Raw genomic sequence first — 22166 nt, 5'->3', positions numbered from 1 at the left:
GAGTTTTATCCAAATAAACTTTGAAAATGACTGCTGTAAACTACTGAAGTAATAAACTTTAATAACTTTCCTTAAACTTTAATAACTAGGACTTTATTTTAAGTTAGACTTTTTTTGTTGCCCATGTTACAATGATAACCTGAATAGATAGCCAAATTTTGGAATTGGGTTATAAAATATGGCCAATCACATATTGACACTTTTCTACAGATCGGTTAAATTTCTGCTGATGGTTATATAGACACTTATCTTGGGTTCTAGCATTGGGGTTGGAGATGTGTATCAGGCGGGAAGATGGAATGAGCGTGGATGTCCAGGTAATGGAGGAAATGTGGGTAAGGCAGCCTCAATGGTGAATGAAGGGAAACACCGTCCTTTGAAGAAGGAGGACTTCCCACCACCGAAACCACCTAAAGCCTCCTATTCCGACACATCATTCGGCACAATGTCTGCAATCTTCAATGTGATCCTATCAAAAAAAAAACTTATTTACTTCCCCCAACTCCATGCTTTCCACAGGGATCGCTCACTCCAAGATTCTCTTGTCCAATTGACCATCCCCATTAATCCCTTTTCTGGCACATGAGCGCAGAGTGGAGATAAAATGCAGGGGTAGGGCAGTCACTTAGAACTAGAAGAATAAGGAACCTGCCTGAAGAAAGTCTGATACATTGTGCCAAACAATAGCCAGTGACCATATTTAACAGAACAGAGTACTACTTCCCCTTGATGTTTAGCATCAACTTCCTACCATCCTGGGTCTATTTCACTTATCCGAAACTTAACTAGAACAGTCGTTCCATTAACAAGACTTCTAGAAAATATCAGAGTTTGAGTATTTAACACTGAGACTTAATTCATCCCTTCCAAGTGCCTTCCCACTATCGGCAAAACTCAAGAGTGATAGAATATTATCCATTTTTTTTATTGGATCTGCACTCATAAGACCCAAAAACAATTAGGGCAAGACATTCTGGTTTCTTGCCACACCATCTATCACCTTACATACTCCTTACCTCCTCCATTAATGCTTGTGGTATATTTCAACAACTACGTACTGTTGCCACTCCACTGATGACATCTTTGAGGGCGGTAACTGTGAAAAGAGGTGAGGAAGCACAAGACAATTCCAAGTCTCGGACATCCCACCTTTGAAAAGTAGGCGGGCCTCTCTGTTATCATTGATTAAAATCCTGGAGTCTTTGATTTAACAGTAATGACTGTATGGCATCAAGAAGCAACTTATCGGTCTGGATCAGACTGGAACTGCTTCACAGCCCTAATGCAGTGATCGCACTAATCTGGTCCTTCAGCAACCTGATCTGTATCTAGATGAGAGGCGCCTATCCAGAAAGCCCTCATGTGAACGGAGCTTGCTGGTGTGGTCTCAGATTGCTAACGACTGCCAAAGATCAGTAATAATTGAAGGCATTTAAAACATTTCAGAGGTAGTAATTAATGAATGAAGAACAAATGTAGTTTAATCATTTTCAAAGTCTTACAAATTACTTAAAATCAGTAAGGTAAATTAAAATAACAGTCACCTGTTTGACTTTAATTAAGCGGTCAGTGACCTCATTCAAGTGATTGGAGCTGTCTGTGGGACAAAGCTGCGGAGTTGGGTGTAATGTGTATTTAGTTCCCCTGTCCAGCGGAAAGATGGATGTGCTGGGATTCTACATCTCGACTCTGATACATGTCCTTAGGTGCACAGCTGTGGAACTCTCCAGAGAAGTGACCATGCTGCAGCCCTACACTTTCTTCTCAAGGGTTAACAGAGATGACCAGAAACATTTCTTTTCTGCTTTTAATAACTATTCACCTGTCTGTAGGGATTTCCAGGAAACATGAAATGGGAATTAATACCTTCACATAACGATGAAAGGGAAACAATGTACTCTTTTACACTTGCAGTTTGAAATAGCTCAGAGGCAGGAAGATGAGTGAATTTGATCCATGTTTTAAACAACAGGTTTTATTGATGATACTTCAAAAAGGCATTCCAGTTATTTATAGAATTTTTGTTCTGTGTTAGATGCTGGCCAAGATAAATGTATCATCGAGATAGATTTATGACATTACCCATGTGCGCATAGCATACACGGGTGCAGAATATTGGGAAGACAGTCTGCCAGCATTTGGACAAAAATATCCATTACCCTAACGATGATGGAGGAAGTTCTGCTACAGTATATGTTGTACTCAAATGTAGTAAAACTTCTCTGTTCAATGTCTAGCGGCTAACATTTAATTGTCTCTGCTCCTCTTTTGTGCCCTCATGTAGACTCATTAATTTCTTGTCATCTTTAAACAAAGGCCAGTTGATTAAAGCAGAGAAACTTCATTCATCCTCAGTCTTTGCTGCCATCTTTAGATTGCTGAAAAGGTGTTTTCATGATTAATCATCTTAGAATGTAATTGTACAGTGATTAAACTGATGGACATGGAATTAAGTTGGTTTGTACTGTGGTGTTGTACTGATTTCCCCGTGTTAAAGACCAATCATTGTTTGAGTTATATCATCTTGAGCTACAGTTAGATCACACCTTGATGGAAATAATTTGTTAGTGCAATACATGAAGCAAAAATTGTAGAACTGAGGAGATGTAATTTTTGTTATCTTTGTTCTTTAACAAAGACACACTTGCATGGGTAAAAGCTAACAAGTCTTCATTCAGACACTCTAGAAATTGTCTTCTAGCTCCACACTTTAGCGCACACTCCCAATACACCCACATCATCTCTGATTTCTGGTGAACCACCTGCGATGCACACTGGGAACTGAAGTTCTTTATTATGTACACACATAATGCATCTTTCCCCTTTAAAGCATAACAAACACAATACCATGTCCTCAAACCTGCAAGAGAAAATGCTTTCCAACAAAATGTCAATTGTAATGAGCTTTTCAACACATTTCAACACATTCAACATAGCCCAGCACATCACACAAACCAATCTTCCATCCTTAGACTCACTTTACACTGCACGCTGTCGGAGCAGTGCTGCCAGAATAATCAAGGACAAGGCCCACCCAGCCAAAACAATTTTTGTCCCACTTCCCTCTGGGAGAAGGTTCAGGAGCATGAAGATACATATGGCCAGATTTGTGAACAGCTTCTTTCCAACTGTGATAAGACTGCTGAATGGATCCTGACCCGGATCTGGGCCGTACCTTCCAAATATCCGGACCTGACTTGCACTACCTTACTTTCCCTTTTCTATTTTCTAATTATAATTATAATTTCAATTTTTATTATATTTACTTCGATTTGTACTTCAGGGAGCATGAAGTGCAGAAACAAATATCACTGTGATGATTGTACACTCTAGTATCAATTGGTGGCAATAAAGTATAAGGTATTTACATTAACTTCAATTGTAATAAGTAAATACAGTCCCCCCATTCACTTAGCCACTCTCAATCTGTCTATGGTGGCTTAATGATCCCTTTTGGACTGCTATTTGTTTCCACAGGTGTCTTGCTTTCACTTAATACCAGTGTCCTTTTGAAAACTCTGATCTACGTGTTCATTTCTTTCACATCGTTGCCAAGATCCTATCTGTAAGTCTCTGTTCTTGTTCTTGCTGTGTGGCCATAATTCACTCCACATGCCTCATAATGGAGACTTGAACTACATCCATGTGATCAGTAAGTCTTTGCTTAAGTTCTAACTGAGTCTGTCTCAACTTGCAGAGTTCCTTCTGTTGGCTGCATATCATAGATAGCAACTCTCCTGTTGGTTTGTGTTGAACTGTTGTTCTGATCTTGGGGATTGTGGTCTCCCCATTTTCCTTTTTATTTTTCCTCTTTAACTTTGGAGAGCAATTTTGGGGATATTTTTGATTTCCAGTCTGTAACTAGAAGTCGTTGAGACACAGATTTTGAACCACAGCTGCTTGGTGTGGAAACAAGACTAGCAACTTCTTCATCCCAATCACTCTGTTCAGCACTGGCAGTCTCACTGCCAGGCTGGTGTAGCCGGTATGGATGTCTATGGAAGGTGGAGTTCTTGTGTCTCTCTTGCATAACCTCTCTCATGGATACTGTTAGGAGTTTCTCGAGTAACATTGGGTAAACACCCGAGCCCATCAAAGATTTCTGTGCACTTTTGAGTATGGCCTGGTCACCCTTATTGTGTGAAGCCACTACAAAAAAAACTCTTTACACCAAATTAAGCCTTTTGCTTGCAGTCAGACCTAATATTGGCTGTACTCACTTTCCAACAATCAGTAGCTGTGCCTTTAAGTGCCGTACTTTAGTCCCTTGTACTTGAAGTTCACTATACACCCCCCTTTTACTGGTATGTTCTCTCCAGAATAGCCTGTCACTTTTAACTTCACTGGGTAAATCTTGCTCTTTACTTTGAGAGTCTTGTAATCATTCCTGGATAACAGATTCACCTGGGCTCTGGTGTCAAGCTTGAATGGAATTACTGTCTCATTCACAGTTGCTGGAACAATCCATTCTGTTTCACCAACACCAGCAGTCTGCAGAGAATCTACAAAAACTTCCTCCATTTTCTCAGCAACCTTATACGCCCCTCTTGGTAGCTTTGCAGCACTTTGTGAAATGATTCCTTTCCTCACTATTATTGCAGAACTTTCAGTAAGCAGGACACTTCTTCAGGACATGTCTACCTCCACATTTGCTGCATTTACTGTGTTATGCTACCTCTTCCTTATGCTGTTGTTTTGTGAAACACCTTGTGCTCTTCCCCTTTGCTTTCACAGCGTGCACTGTTGTTTCTGCCGGTGCAGCTCCTTAGCTTGTGCTTGTATGGTCTCCGCTGCACTACACATATTCACAGCCTTTTCTAAAGACAAATCTTTTTCCCCGAGCAAGCTTTCTTTCAGCCCGTTATCTGGGATTCCGCAAACTATTTTGTCTCTGACTGGCAAGTCTCTCAAATCTCCAAGCTGACAGGACTTGCTCCATGTGATAAGGTCAGCTAAGTTTCGGTCAAAACTAACACCTTGCTTCTGGTTACAGGAAAAATAACTTAAAGCGTGATGTTTTTACTTGGGACACAATACTCCTCAAATGTTGCCATCGAGTGTTCAAAGTCAAGGCTGCCTCATCAATTTGAAAGCTGTTACAAATGTCCAAAGCACCTTTGCCAATTGCGTGTAGAAAGATAGACGCTTTCATTTTACCTCCATGCCTCTGTTTCTACTCACCGCTAAATAGCTATTGAATTGCTGTTTGAAGCGTTTCCAGTTATCATTTGGGATTCCGGTGAGCTTGCAGAGCTGTGGGAGCACTTAGGTTGTCCACTGAGGGAATTTTTAGTCCCTCACCTCAATTTCTTGGTAACCTTCACTGATGCACCATCAATAACTCTCGAAGACATGAGGCGAGATATAGGCTTTTATTGGCTGGAAGAAAGAACAAGCAGCAATTGACCACCACACTACATCCTGGAGACTGAGGCCGGGGCTGTGTCTCCAATCACCTTTATACCGGGGTCCGTGGGAGGAGTCACAGGAGCAGTCAGCGGGGTTGGGGGGGGGGCGTGTCCAGACAGGTCTATGTAGTTCACCACATTCATGACAGTGTGCTCTCTTGCCAGCAGCTTTACTCCATTGGAACCTAACGTCTCTTTCTTAGTTGTTTGTGGCATTCAGTTATTCTTTGTATTTAGGCCTCACACCTACTTCTGACACCAAGACACACTTGCGTGGGTAAAAACCAACAGATCTTTATTTAGACACTCTAGGCACGGGCTTCTAGATCCGCACTTCAGCTTGCACTCCCAGTTCACCTACATCACTTCTAGTTTCTGGTGAACCACCCGCATTGCACACTGGGAACTGAAGTTCTTTATTACGTGAATGCATAGCACTGATCTCACTGACTGTGACTATAACATTTACATTTCTTTCCCTGAAAGCTCAGCATCTAAATTTGGTTAGTATACTGATTTTGTTGTCCTTCTGCATCCTGTTTGCTGGGGATATTGACTAGTTACTGAACTTCCCCTAGGCTTTTTAACTCTCAGCCTTGTGAGCCCATTACAGGTTACTTTCAGGTTCGGCTTCAGGAGGTTTTCAGCTGTAAATGTGAAGATCATTGTTCCTAAATATTATTTCAGTCAGCTATTCATTTTGCACAACGATTCCTGAAATGGGCAGCCATCGCAGGATACCCTTGTGGCCGTTCCACTCAATAATAAGTATGCTACTTTAGATACTGTTGAGGGGGTTGACCTACCAGGAGCCACAGTGACCGGCTCTCTGGTATTGAACAGAAGTAAAGAAGACTACAATAGTGATGGGCCAAATGACTTAATTCTGCTCCTATATCTTATGGTCTCATGATCTTATGGTAAAATGAAGAAATTTAACCCAAATAATCTTGAGTTTACACTGCAGCATTTATCATATTTAATAAGGAACTAAAACATTGTTTATTTTCAATTGATATCCTGAATGGATCAAATGATATTTATCATTTCTCTTGCAGTGTTGAAGAAAGCTTTAAAACTCTATTTTGGGCTATTTTTGGTTTATCAGAAGTCAAGTCAGTGGTCATCAATTATGATCACAAATTTATTGAGAACATTGGCTATGTTTTGTATGGTGTTTACCACGTGACAATGGTCATTGTGCTTCTAAATATGCTGATTGCGATGATTAACAATTCATTTCAAGAAATTGAGGTAAGTTCTCAATTCTTAATTACTGTGTATGATGTTGTGAATGTTTTTTTAAAAAAAGTATAGTTCACTGTTGGTTTTGCTTAAAATTTGAAATATGACATGTAAATTTGTCCTCTGTAACCTCTAAAGACTATGTGAAAAAGTGCATTATGTCCACATTATTCCTCAGGAATAGGGGCACAGACTTCCATGGAGAACAAAAAGTCATGGATACCACTAAGGCCACTGACAATTACTCTGAGGCTTAAGTGACATACATGGTCAAAGCTATAAAGAACATTGAGCTTGTTTGTAAATTTCAGTGTGTAAGTTTCCATTTCAACTGTAAACAGTATCTACTCACCCACATCTGACTCTTGGTGTTCTCAATCCTGAACCCAATGCCAGTACTGGCTGCATCTGCACTCCGGTTTCACACTCTCGATCCTGTCTCCAGCTCCAAAACTTCTCACAGTACTGATGCCAAAGTTGTCTCAACCCTGAACTCTCAAGTACACTCACCCCTAGACGTTCAGTCAATGGATAATGAGCACTTAGCGTATGTACATTGTAGTCTGCTTTCAAAACTTGCCTCCACTGTTTCCAATTCAAGTTTGAATTTTGATTCTAATAGCTCTGAAATAATATTCTGAAGTTTATTTGAATGTAAATTCCTTGTTGTACAACTACCTTCACTCAGTCGAGCCCTTAGCAAGTTCTGTCATGTTATTGCCACAATTTGAGAAATGGTTTCTTGTGGTTAGATTGTTGATTACTTTTGGTCTGTTGCTCACCATTGAATTTAGTGTGGCTTTTTAGTTTGATGATGAATCACTTCAAGAAACTGTCCCCATTATGTAACAGTAATTTGCTTTAAAACTTGAACTGATTTGCTTGTACTAATCGAAATGAAGATTAACATTTTCTGTTATTGGCATCCAATTTTTTTGCATGCCTCCCTTTTCAATTTTTCCACTATAATGGTAATAACTTTACCATTTATTAGGTTCTAGGTGCTCCTTAGATAACTACACAGTTTGCGTGCTGACTTACCCTTACTAAGCTCTTTTCTACTGTGTTAGTTGTATATTGCTGTCCTTTCTGAGGACCGATAGCCTTGAATATGAAAAACAGTAGAGTTTGTCCACCACCATTTGCAACTTCAGTGTGTCTCAAGGTATTTTACAACCATATGAGCAGATGCTTAACCAATGCTGTCAGTTGTGCTTCATCTGATAGCCTACTAATCAGAAAGTCATGCTTCCAATTCCTGTCCAACATCTGTGAATATAAGCCTGGATAATCCAATGAAAGTTGGTAATGATACATGGATAATGATGTTGTCTAACAAACAAGATTCCTTCTACTGTCTCGGGGGATTAAAGGAATCGCACAGCAGGACTTGAAAAAGAGATGTTATACATGGTGTACTGACTAAAATTCATCCCTCTATTGACAGAACAAAAAATAATTTCTGGCCACTATTGCATGGTTACTTATGGGAGTTACTGTATGAATACTACTGCTGCATTCCATAGATTACAAAAATGACTATCAGATGTTCTAAATATTTTTGATATCCTTCCTGTAGGTAGGTGACCAGAACTTCTCACAATACACCAAATACAGCCTCATCAGTGTCTTGTACAACTTTAACATGACATCCCAACTCCAGCATTCAATATTTTGACTTATGAAAGTCAAGGTGGTGAAAGCTGTCTTTATTATTATTATAATAAATATATGCCTATAGATGCCTGACATGATCTAAATTTCCAGATCCCCTTGTTCCACTGCATTTTTCAATGCCCTACCTACCGATCACTATGTAAGTTCTTCCCTGATTTGTCCTTCCAAAGTGCAACATCTCACACTTGTCTGCATTAAGTTCCATCTGTCATTTTTCAGCCCATTTTTCCAGCTGCTCCAGATCCTACTGCAAGCTTTGATAGCTTTCTTCTCTGTCCACTACACACCAAGTTTGGTATCTTCCACAGATTTGCTGATCCAGTTTAACACATTATCATCCAAATCATTAATATTATGACAAGCAACAATGGACCCAGCACTGTGTTCCTTGTGGCACACTAGCCACCAGCCTCCAGTCTGAGGAGCAAACATCTACTACCCACCTTCTACCCTTTACTGCTAAACCAATGTAGAATCTATTTTAATACTTCATCCAGAATTCCAAACAATTGAACTTTCTGGAACAAGAGAAAATATGCAGGTGCTCAAAATCCAAGCAACGCGCACAAGGTGCTGGATGAACTCAGCAGGCCAGGCAGCATCTATGGAAAATAGTACAGCCAACGTTTCAATCCTGCCAAAGGGTTTCGGTCTGAAACGTCAACTGTACTCTTTTCCATAGATGCTCTCTGGCCGGCTGAGTTCATCCAGCAGTTTGTGCATTTCTTGAACTTCCTGGACCAGCTTCCCAAGTGGGATCCTGTCAAAGGTCTTGCTAAACTCCATCTAGACAATTGCCTTTCCTTCTTCAACTTTCCTGGTCACCTTCTCAAAATACTTTGTAAGATTTGTTGGATATGTCCTACCACACAAACAGCCATTTTGACAACTCCCAATTGGGCCTTATCTGTCCAAGTACTTGTATGTCCCGTCCCTTACAATACTGTATCCTCCACTGGCATCAAATTTACCGTCCTGTAATTTTCTTACTTATTCTCAAGACTTTTCTTGAACAACAGAACAACACTAGCTATCCTCCAATCCTCCGGCACCTCACTCATGGCTAGGGCCATTTTGCATACCTCTGACAGGGCCCCTCCAATTTCTGCCCTAGCTTCCCATAAGGTCCGGTGGGACACTTTATCGGGCCTGGGGAGTTTTCCACCCTAATTTGTCTTGAGACAGCAAATACCTTTTCTGTAATCCAGATACAGTCCATGAGGTCAATACTGTTTTGCTTCAGTTCTATAGGCTCTGTTCACCTCTTGTATAATTACAGATACAAAAAATCCATTTAAAATCTCCCCCATCTTGTTAGGCTCCATGTTCACCTTCAAGTAGACCAACTTTGTCCCTGACTATCCCTTTGCTCTTAATATATCTGTAGAAGCCCTTGAGATTCTCCTTCTTGCTCTTCTTGAGTAATCTCATCAAAGCACACAAAATGCTGGAGAAACACAGCAGGTCGGGCAGCGTCTATGGAAAAGATGAAAGCTCTCAGCCCGAAACATTGACTCTTTACTCTTTTACATAGATGTTGCCTGACCTGCTGAGTTCCCCTCGCATTTTGCATGTGTAGGTGCTGCAGATTTTCTCTTGATTGTGAGAGCAGTCTCATGCCGCCTTTTGATTTTGCCCCTTAGATGTTCTGTTGCATTTCTTACATTCCTCTCGCACCCTATTTGTACCTTGCTGCCTATACCTGCTATGCATCTCCTCCTTCTTAACCAGGAAACCAAGGTTCCCTAAACATGTTGGCCTGGACTTTTATTCTACCAGGAGGATACAAATTCTGTACTCTCAATATGTCTCTTTGAAGGCCTTCCACTAACTAAACATTCCTTTGTCTGAAAACAATCTGTCCTAATCCACTCCTGCCCCATCCTTTCTGATGCCATCAAATTGGCCTTTCTCTAATTTAGAATCTCAACCCAGGGACCAGTTCTATCCTTTTCTATAATTATCTTGAAACTAATGGCATTATGATCATAAGGTTCTATACACACTACTGTCATCTCCTCTGATAAATGATCCTCTAAATATTAATTAAGGGAACTTTCCTGAACGCATTGGTCAAAATGTATCTCATCCAGCCCTTTTACAGTATGTGAGTTCCAATCAATATGTGGAAAGCTAAAATCACCTATCACAACCTTATTTTTCTTGCAAATACCTGCTCCCCTTCTACAAAGTTGCTCCTCTAAATCCCACTGACTATCTGAGGGTGTATAATATAATCCCATTCATGTGGTCATCCATTCTTTATTACTCATTCTGCTCATATAGCCTCAATGGGACCTCCACTCTATGCTATCTGAATGCTATATGACATTTTCCCTAATGAATAATGCCACTTCCCACCCCCTTTCCCTTTATCACATCTAAAATAATGTAACCACGGAACAGGGAGCTGCAAGGCTTGCCCCTACGGCAACCGAGTCTCACTCAAGGGTACAATATCATGATTTCATGTGTTAATCATACTCTAAGATCATCTGCCTTACCTGCAATATTCCTTAAATTGAAATAGATGCAACAAAGAGCATTGGTTCTATCATGCTCAACCTTTTGGTTCCTGACTTCATATGTAGGCTTTTTTCTATTTTCCCTACCACTACTACACTACCTGCCCAAGGCACTCTGGTTCCGATCTCCCCCCACCCCCATGGTGGAGATCTTCCAGGAAGCAATGTGCAGCCTGATTGTGCTGGTTGCACATAATTGGGAATAGGTAGCAAATTCCAAGATGTTCCAAACTGTGGATCGGAGGCAGGGCCCCAGATGATCGGCAAGGTCTGCATACTGTAGGAACTCATTGACATGTTAGTGGAACTCACCAGTGAAAGGCTGTGGCAATGATTGGGCTTCTGGCTCTAGCTCATGGGCTGATGGATAAGGGGTTTGCTCTAGTACCTTGTTGTCACTCTCGGTCATCTCTCAGTATTTTCCAGGAAGTACTTTGTTCACCTCACTGAGCAGCTTCCCAGCTGGATCCTTTTGCCAGAACTTCAGTCAAAGTAAGAGACAAGTAGTCATTTGTGTCCTGGCTCATCTGACCATCTGTGTAGCCAGTATCTCATCAGATACGGAGCTGGACGCTGCAGCCAGGATCTGGAGGCTATGAATACTGAGCATCCCACTCTCCCACCTGTCTGTTCTGCTTCCTTTGACTCAGACTCCTGGGCTGGGGAAGTTGTGAACAATGACTGAGATACAAGGCTGCAAAGAGACTGTGAGTGGTGGCTCAGTCATATTGTCCCGGAGACACTGTGAGAAGTGACTGAGACATGTGGTCCAAGACAGATTGTGATCAATGGGTCAGATAGTTTGCTTGGGAGAGACTGAGCACTGTAGGTGAGATATACCTCCTGGGAGAAACTGGGAACAGTGACTCAGGCGCATGACTTTGGAGAAGCAATGAGTGCTGACTGAGGCAGACAATGGACCTGGAGCTACCATGAGCAGTGAGTCGGACATATGGCTAGGAGGAACTAAGAGCAGAATCTCAGTGTCCGTTGGATCTTGTGCAAACAGAGTTGCAGTGCTCTAGCATCCATTTATTGCTTAAGGTCTGTATCCATCCACAAGTTACTGATTACCTGCTGTTTGTCCACTGTTGCTATGGAGTGTCTTCACAGAGAGTTAGCAGGCTGAGACCAGGCTGAAACCTCTTCATACATGTTTTAATTAGATCTTTTAGACGTAAGCTACATGTGATGAGAAATTTGGATAAAGATATGCAGAAATTGTTCTGTGTGGGTCGTTCTGCCCTCTCTCAAAGGGCAGGGATTGGCATTTTCCATCACCTGTTTCCAATGGCAGGAGCTCTTTTGAAAAAGAAAATCAACAATTATGCTTATTAAACTGAGGTGATGTATTTGACCTGGATAAGGCCAGTTCTAAGCTGCAGCAATCACTAGCCATCTGGCTCCAGCACTACCGTTCACAAGGACAATTCTTCAATCTCTTCAACATCATCCTTTCTCAAACAGGTATGAATCTTTTAACCTGTTGGTTTGTTGCAAACCTGTTGAAAAAATATTTTTGTCATGCTTTATAACTCCAAAAACTAATCAAAGAAAAACAGAAGAGCCCAGGAGAATGTATACTTAGTGAGGCATGCAAAAATGACATGGTGATGTAATGGCATAAGCCATTCATGTACCTCTTACATTTAACTTGTAATGAATTATGGAAACAACAAAGAATGCTTAATTAAACAATACATTTAAAATATAACTCAAATATTACTGAGATATTAAAGACACAATACTCCTCCCTGCTGAGCTATAAGTTTCAACTCCATTTGGAATACATCTCAAGTTATCCACAGCATAGTAAATTTTAAATTGTCTCATTCAGGGCTAGAGATATATTTGTGTGGAAGATTTCTTACTCTTATAGGATAATGTCTTTCCTGACTATGGGAGTCATTCTGCTTGGCAGGGGAGACATGTAGCAGTGAAACAATCAGGGCCTCCTCCATGGTGGTTGTAGGAGTTCACTCTAGTCCTGCAGGAAGTGGTTCTGACAGCTATGGATATCTGTCTTTCTTCTTTTCTCAGCTTTTCTCTCTGGATCTACATTAATCTTTGCTTCTTTCCTGGTCCTACCTCTGGACACCTTCCTTCTTTAACAATTGACTCTGCTCTCCTCAACTGATTGACATGTCATCTCCAGATAACATCAGGCATCTACTCTGTGTAGGAGAGTGTTCTACTTCTGTCCTTAATCTTTCCCTGTATCCATTTTTGATCACCTCTGTAGTCCCTCATCAGGATTGCTTCTCCAGGAGTGAAAGATCGAACCTCCTTATTTGAGGAACCCTCAGTTTGTCCTGCATACACTTTCTGAGATTAGGTTTGAGGAGATCCAAGTGCAAGCACAAGGAATGATCCAGGAAGAGCATAGCCAGTGAGTTGTTGGTTGTGGAGTCTGTTGGCGAGCTTCTGACTCTGTTTCGGTGAGTGTGCTTTGCTGACACTACAGTACTCACTTTAGACTCTGGACAAACCTTTCCGCTAAACCATTTGGGTGGTACGGTGCAGATGTAATGTCTATTCCATTCATTTTCAGGAATGACTGGAACTTCTCCGCAATAAACTGTGGTCTATTGTCATTGACTAAGGGTTCTGGATCACCAGACCTTGAGAAGTGGCTTCTGAACACATCAGCTATGTGCAAGGCTGTAGTAGAGGCTATTGAGAACACATGCCCATGTGCACTTTAGCAACATCCACTACTACCAAGAAATCTGAGTCCATGAATGATCCTGCAAAATCCTTTGCCAGGAAAATGCAGGCCATTCCTGGGTATGGGGAGGCACTGCTCCTGGCATCCCAAACAGTGCATGGGAAGCTGCTGACCTATGCCAGGCCATCATACAGAGCTCTGAGCCAATGCTTTCATTATGATGTTGCCTGGATGACCGGCATATAGCCCCTCCAGCACTTTAGCTCTCAGATCCACCACTGCTGGCATTTTCTCAGCACACTTGTGCAATGCTTGTGCATCAATGGTGTGACCACAGTAAGTGATGCTTAGTTTAAAGACTCCGCACTTGTTGTGCCATACTCCGAGCCCATAATAATCTGTTCCTTTTAGCACTGTCTTGAGATTTTGGAGATTGTCCTTGTTAGCCTCACTGGTAACAGTGATGTCATCCAGATAACACTGAGTGTCCTTTGCAGCCTTTCAGTACTTGGTCCATTGTTTTCTGCCAGAGTGCCGATACTACTCCAAAAATAAGCCTATTATAGCGATAAAGCCTTTTGTGAATGGTTTATGGTGAGAAACACTTTGGACTCTTCTTCCATCTCCATCTGTAGGTAGCTCCCTGCTAAGTTCACTTCACAAACCTTCCTGGAGGGTAACATTTCAGCAAGGATATCTTCTGTTGTAGGCAGAGCATATTGATCTAATTTCAGTACTGGAATTATGGTGACCTTAAAATTGCCACAGATCCTGACAGCCCCAATTTTTCTTCACTACTGGTATCACTGTCATTGCCTATGGGCTCCACTCAACCTTGGAATGAATTCCTTCAATGTCCATGTGATCTAGCTCAGTGGCTAATTTATCTCTGATGGTATAAGGAACCACACATGCTTTGTAAAACTTGGGTGTGGCATTTTCATTTAACACTGTTTTATCCTTGATATTCTTGAGTTTTCCAATGCCATCATTAAACATTGCTATTTCTTCATCCAGAACCTTTCTCAATCCTTTCAGTTGACTCTGTTGAAGGGATGTGGCATGAAAATGGTGGCTGGATCTCCAGTTAATTTGTAGTTGTCTCAGCTAATTATGGCTTCACAATGCTGGCCCACCTACTTTAAATACATACAAGCCAATGTGGTTAATTCATTTTTGTATTTCACTGTTACAATGTCATTCCTGCAGGAGTAATCTTTTCTCCAGTATAAGTTCTTAGTTGGGTATCTGCAGGTTTCACTTCAGTATCTTTGAAATGTCATTCAAACTCATTTTGTGGAATGACTGAAACAGCCAAGCCAGTGTCCAAATCCATTTTAATTAATTTGCTATTCACTTTTGGTGGAAGCCATATTCCTTGACTCTAGTTAGATTTCACATTGTAATTCTAAAGACCTGTGTCACTCTCATCATTATCAGCTTTTCATCAACAGCATGCAGATCCATTCGCTTTGAAACTGAAAGTTGACTTTCTATCTTTTTCTCTTCCCTGTGGAGTCCATTTATTTTTATCTGCTGAACATGCTCTTTGTATGTGTCCTACTTTGTTGCACTTTCTGCAAGTTTCATCCTTAAATCTGCATTGATCTGGTGTATGTGAGCCCCTGTCACAATAGTATCACAATTTATTTGGCTAAGCAGGTGTCTGTTTAGACTTCGCAATTTTGTTCACACTCACTTTCAGTCCTCACTGCAAGTCAATCACATCTCAGGCTGCTGTTTCCAGAATGTCATCTTACAAGATTCCACAAACTAAATGATCTCTCAGTGCATCAAACCCATCACTGAACTGACAATGCTTGGCCAATCTCTTGAATTCAGCCACGCATTGTAAGCTGAAATAGATTCCCCTTCCTTTTGATTCCTCTTATGAAACTTAAAGTGGCCTGCAATCAACAACTTTTTCAGTTCTAAATGTTGATGCATTAATTTCACAATATCAGCAAAGCTGATTTCAGCAAGTTTGCTTTGAGCAGTCAAACTTCTAAGCGAACTGTTTACTTTCTGCATATTACACTCAGCAAACCCGGCACTCTCATTTCACTGACTATTTGTTCAGGTCATTCAGTATATATCAGCCTGTTGTCTTTTGTGCCATCAGATGCAACTATCTTTCTGATGTAGCCAGATTTTTTTCTTATTTACTATTATCATCACATGGTACTGTTTATGAACCCATGAATTTCAACCATTTTTTTTGCTTTTGTTTACTTGATCGTCTGCTCACTTTCCAAAGATAAAATATTGAGGCACTTTTTTGAAACTCAAACATCTTGCTGCACTTCAACAGGTAGGTAGACATCTTGGGTTAATTTAAAAATTTACTTGTTATATTTTGTAACTCCAAAAACTAATTGATAGTAAAACACCGGAGCCCGGGAGCACATGTACACTTCAATTTTCTTTAGTGAGGCATGCACATATGACGTGGTGGCATAATGACGTATGTCATTCATGTACTTTTACATATAACCAATAATCAATGATGGAAACAACAAGGAATGCTTAATCAATCTATATTGCTGAAACGTTTATACACAACAATTTTCCTGTTTTATTTTACCCAGGTCTTATTTCTAATTTAATTCAGTTCTGCATTTACTCATTGTAGGGTTAAACCTGTGGTCTGCTTTTTCAAATTAATGCATTATTTGATTAGTTTACACCTTAACCATTTCCTCTTCAGGAAGCACAACTCTATTTACATCCCTGTTTCTTTCTGGACACCAGATGCACCCAGTTCCCTCCACCACCACTCTCCTCTGTCTAGAGGAACTTGTCCTCACTCTTAATAATTTCTCCTTTGGCTTCTCCCACTTTCTTCAAACAAAAGGTGAAGCCACGGCACTTGCATGGGTCCCAGCTATGCCTGTCTTTTTGTCAGCGACGTAGAACAGTCTATGTTCAAAGCCTACACAGGAGTCCATCCTTCACTTTTCCTATGCTATGTCGATGTTTGCATTGGTGCTGCTTCCTGCACGCATGCTGAACTTGTCGACTTCATCAACTTTGCCTCCAACTTCCACCCTGCCCTCAAATTTACCTGGTCCATTTCTGACACCTCCCTCCCCTTTCTCGATCTCACTGTCTCTATCTCTGGAGACAGTTTATCTACTGATATCTATTATAAACCTATGGACTCTCACAGCTGCCTGGACTATACCACTCCCCACCCTGTTACTTGTAAAAATGCCGCAATTCCTCCATCTCCACCGCATATGCTCTTAGGATGTGACTTTTCATTCTAGAACAAAGGAGATGTCTTTTTTCAAAGAAAGGGGCTTCTCTGCCTCCACCATCAATTCTCCCCTCAACTACATCTCTTCCAGTTTACTTAAGTCTGCACTTATCCCATCTTCCTGCCACCCAACCAGGAATAGGGTTCCTCTTGTCCTCACCTACAGCTTCTGCATCCAGCACAGGATTCTCTGGAACTTCCACCATCTGCAATGGGATCCCACTACTGAGCTCATGCTTTCCTCTTCTCCACTGTCTGCTTTCTGCAGGGATCGCTCCCTATGTGACTCCCTTGTCCATTTGTCCCTACTCACTGATCTCCCTCCTGGCACTATCCCTGCAAGTGGAGCAAGTGCTACGCTGCTCTTACACCTCTTCCTTCACAACCATTTGGGACTCCAAACAGTCTTTCCAGGTGACCTGTGAGTCAGTTGGGGTCACATACAATGTCCAGTGCTCCCGGTGTGGCCTGTTGTATATCGGTAAGATCGGACGTAGATTGGGAGACCATTTCGCCGAGCTCTTATGTTCCATCCACCAGGTGAAGCAGGATCTCCCAGTGGCCACCCATTTTATTCTGTCTGAGTAGCCTCCAACCAGATGGCATGAACATTGATTTCTTGAATTTCCTGTAAAGGCCCCCCACCCCTTCACCATTCCTCATCCACTTTTCCCTCTCTCACCATATCTCCTTGCCTGCCCACCACCTTCCTCCCTCCCTCCCTGCTTTTCTTTCTTCCATGGCCTCTGTTCTCTCCTATTGGACTCCCCCTTCTCCAGCCCTGTATCTCTTTCACCAATCAATTTCCCATCTCTTTACTTCATCATTCCCCCTCCTGGTTTCACCTGTCAACTTGTGGTTCTCTCTCCCCTTCTCCACCTTTTAAATCTACTCATCTCTTTTTCTCCAGTCCTGCTGAAGGGTCTTGGCCCGAAATGTTGACTGTACTTTTTTCCACAGATGCTGCCATCTGCAGATTTTCTCTTGACAGTGTCTGATCCACTGAGTTCCTTCAGGAGCTCTATATTGCTCCAGATTTCTGTGTCTGCAGTCTCTTGTGTCTCCAAAGAATTTTGTAGCTGGAGAAGGGAAATCCTACTTATTTTGGTGATCTGGATAAAAAGAGCGAATATTGGAAAACTCAGTGCATTTGCGGTGAGAGAAATAGAACTAATATTATAGATTGGGTGTTTTTAAACTGCTCAATGTTAAATATTGAAGTTTGAAAGCATATCAACTGCTTTCAGCCTGGCTGTCAATCTGAACGTAAGCTAAGCTACCAATTACATGTTCCATAGCTAAGATCACCTGGTTTATCTTGCATTACATTACCTAGTCCCAGTTCACCTCCCAATGAAGCCCTTGTGCAAGCTTTAATTCCTTCCTGACGTTACAACCTCAGTACATTTCCTGGACACCTGCCTTGATTCTAGTGTAGATAATTTCGAGCATTCAAATTGCCTATTTCTTGTTTTACTGGCGTCACCCACAGTCTACTCTTTGTTCTTGCAACTTTCCTTTGGATTGGGGGGAGGGGGCAGCTGCGATGACTCTAGCAGATTGTCACAACCTCAGCTAGTCCTATAGGAAACAGGATAAAATCTGTGGATGCTGGAAATCCAAAGCAACAGACAAAAATGCTGGAGGAACTCAGCGGGCCAGGTGGTCTCTAACGTTTGGTGAAATAAAGAGCTGGAAAGTTGACTGGTAGATAAGGTGCCAGAGGAGGGGGTATTGAAATGACTAGCTGCCAGGTGATCCCGTTTTAATTGCAAGACTGATTTGCTGAGCACTTAATGTTCCATCTGCCAGAAAAAGTGGGATCTCCCAGATGCCACCCATTTCAATTCCACTTCCCATTCCTATTCTGACATGTTAGTCCATGGCCACCTCTACTGCCCCAATGAGGACATATTCAGGTTGGAGGAGAAACACCTTATATGGTGAAGGTACATATAAGGTAGTTACAGGAAGTTCAACCTCCAACTTGAACTTCCTGTAACTACCCCTTCCTTCACCATTCTCCCATTACTGTTCCTGCCTCTTTCTTTGTCTCATTACCTGCCCATCACCTCCCTCCAGTGCTCCTCCTTCCTTTTCTTCCATGGTCTTCTATCCTCTCCTATCATATTTCCCCTTCTCCAGCCCTTTATCTCTTTCACCAATCAACCTTCCCAGCTTTTTACTTCACCCCGTCACCCAGTTTCGTCTAGGGCCCACCACCTTGTACTTCTTCCATCACTCCACCCACCTTCTTACTCTGCTTTCTCATCTTTCATTCCAGTCCTGTTGAAGGGCTCAGCCTGAAACGTCGACTCTTTGTTCTTTTCCATAGATGCTGGCTGGCCTGCTGAGTTCATCCAGCATTTGTGAGTGTTGCTTTGGTCCTACAAGAAGACGGCTAGAGAGGGGGCATTGGCGGTGATGGCTGTACCCAGTAGGCAAGCCAAGTCACTGATTCATCCCAATTTATTTCTGGAAGCTGTTTTGGTCTAGAGCAACTGTAGTTGATTTCTGCAAGCTTTGTGCTTCAGGAACTGCTGCCAAGTAGTCTGAAGCTCTTGGTGTCAAGATCGCTACAACCCTTTGAATCCAGAACATTGACATAACATTCTGATATTAGATTGGAATAAGCTAATATTCTAATCTGATATTAAATTAGAAGATTTTCATTAAAAGATATTGCCACTATCTGCTCAGTTTGACAGTGCAAGTCACTGCAACACCTTACAAATAATTTTCGAGGAAGAATAACAACAAAATGGGTGAAAAAATGACCAGGGCAGGTTCAGGATCACAAGAGTTTAACTGATGCAAAAGCAGAAATGCAGAGTGGGGTCGGATAGGGGAAAGGTAAGACTGAAAACATCAAACTCACACAAACTGGGAGAACTCAAAAGCAAACTATAAATAACCATAAAGGAAGTTTGATTACAAGTCTGTGTATAATGATTACAGATTTCAGTTATGCTTCTGATATACTGTATTTGCATACATTTTGTTACATCCGTCATGGTATCCTTGGCTGATTCAGGAGATGGAAATCATAATTGCTATATGTGGAATGTAGTGGGATGTGACCATATAGCAATAATAATGTCATGTGTATGGGCTGGAAATAATAATTGCGCAGTGAAAACTATTAGTGTCAGGGAATTGCTGATGTTTCATGCTTTTTACTTGTGACACAGATGAATGCTTGTATTTTCCTTTATGGTAAATTATCATATTTTCTGTATTTTGAAGAATGATGCTGATGTGGAATGGAAGTATGCCAGAGCTAAACTATGGATTTCCTATTTTGAAGAAGGACGGACACTTGCAGTGCCTTTTAACTTGGTGCCAAGTCCAAAGGCCTTCTTTTATCTTTTATTGAGAATTAAGAGGTTTCTACCGAATCTTTGGAGATGTAGCAGAGGACCGTGTCAAGAAAATGCAGAGATGGCAAAGGTATAAGTTTGGTAACTAAAGCATTTACTGGATATTGTTTATTAAATAAATGTTTGATAACGTGTGCTCAATAGAAGTGAGGCAAGGAAACTACTATCTATTGCAGGCACATAGACTAAGAAAAAAATAAATTTGCAGGACTAAATTAGAACACCAACTGGCAATACAAAGTGACAAATAAAAAGCAAGAGTTACAACAGAAGAAACTTAAAAGCAAAACAAAACAGTGTTTTTACAGTCATGTTGGGAAAACTTTTCGAACTACTTAACTGAATATGTGTTAGGGTCCGGTCCGGGGTCCGCCTTCCGGGTCTTGCTCCGGTCCATGGACTCTGGACTCCGGGCCTTGCAGCCAGCCCTCCTGTCACACAGAGCCATTGGATCATCTTGGCTTAAGGAGGTACACCTGTTGCCTATTAGGGGCAGGTGTTTATAAGGGGCTCAGGGACTGAGCCTAATTGTGGGGTTATCCTGCTCCGAAGCCAGTTTAACCAGCTCTGAATCCTGTCAGTATCCTGTTCAGTCCTGGTTGCCGCCTGGCTCAGAATCCTGCTCTGCCCTGGTTACTGGACTGTTCTGTATATGCTCTATCCGGTTGGTTCTGTTCCCCTGCTTTTCTCCTGTGTGCTGGTCCTGCTGTTCCGCCTTATTCGCCTTGCCCTCGCTGTCGGTTGCCTTTACCAATGTACCCGGTGTATCCTGGTCGTCCTGCTGCTCACCCTGGACCCAGCTCCCTTCTAATCCCTTGCCTCTGTCGGGCAGGTCCGGCGGGGGGTCTAACCCTTCCTACCAGTTGCCTCCGTTGGGCAGGTCTGGCCGGGCTGCTGCTGGTTCCACCTATTGCTCCCTAAGGGTTGTGTCCCGCACTTGCCCAGGTGTCCGCACCTGGCCCAGGCCTCTGTATTTTCTGCCTGGGAGGCCGCCCTGCCCGGGATCCATGCAGCCCGCCCTAAGGACTCCTACCCCTTCCTCCCCTCGTTTCCCATGGGTTGTGCCTCGCATCTGCTCAGGTCTCTGTGTTCCCGCCTGGGAGGCAGCCCTGCCCGGGATCCATGCAGCCACCATGAGGAATCTGCCTGCCTGCCTGAACACTGGGATCCTGTCTGCCTTGTCTGAACTCTGGGATCTTCCTGTCTGCCTCGTCTGAACTCTGGGATCCTCCAGCCTCGCCTGACCTCTGGGATCCAGCCTCACCTGCCTTACCCCTTGCATGCCATGGCATCCCCATCCTGTCCTACCCCTAGTACTTCAGTGTCAGCGTCCTGCATTTGGGTCCAATCCTGCCCCCGTTCCTGACAATAAGATACCATTTTACAAAGTAAGGAAAAAGTAGATATGTGAAATATTTGTAATGTATTGCTATTTAGAGTGGAGAAAAGGAAAATGATGTTGGACGCCATAAGGATACTAATATTTAATCAGAGCAAGAACTCATTAAAATCATTAAATTGGAGAAAGCAGTTGTAGCATTAGCATTCATAGGTTCTTCTATATTACTGTTGAGTAGGGCAGATAACAAGTTGGAGGTCTGTATACAAATATCTCCTATCAATGGTGAACACTCAATTAGCATCAGAGAATATTTAACATGATCAGCAAGTCAGGAGGGATTAATGGAGGAAGAGACAGAGCCAATGATGTTTTTAGAATTGAGTAAGTGTGTAATCTGGCAGAGAATTTGAAGCGATACAGAGAATGAAAAGGATGGTTGTGGAAGAAGATGCATGATAGTTTGCCGCAGACAAAAGGAGGCTTGCTGATGGCAACTGACATCCATTTTTAAAAAAATCGTTTTCTTCTCTGACACTCTTCATAAACCTTCTCCAGAAACTACCCAACCTTCAGCAACCTCTCCTAGTAGTCAGCAACGTGTATCATCCTATTTACAAGCTTAAGATTATACAAATAATTATTTACAGACCATGAATGCACAT

The 22166-nt window shown here is 42.0% G+C and overlaps 1 protein-coding gene across 1 annotated transcript in view; it reads left to right on the top strand.

Annotated features, from left to right (window-relative positions):
- Nucleotides 1–22166, top strand: part of LOC132391455 (short transient receptor potential channel 6-like) — a 125067-nt gene that overhangs the window by 91188 nt on the left and 11713 nt on the right. Inside the window, exons 8-9 of the mRNA XM_059964679.1 lie at nucleotides 6467–6662; nucleotides 20029–20232. Coding sequence (XP_059820662.1) covers nucleotides 6467–6662; nucleotides 20029–20232 — 400 coding nt within the window. The remainder of the gene's footprint in view (nucleotides 1–6466; nucleotides 6663–20028; nucleotides 20233–22166) is intronic.

This window comes from Hypanus sabinus, chromosome 3 (genome assembly GCF_030144855.1).
Source record: "Hypanus sabinus isolate sHypSab1 chromosome 3, sHypSab1.hap1, whole genome shotgun sequence".
NCBI lineage: Eukaryota > Metazoa > Chordata > Chondrichthyes > Myliobatiformes > Dasyatidae > Hypanus > Hypanus sabinus.
This window is presented reverse-complemented; position numbering and strand designations above follow the sequence as displayed.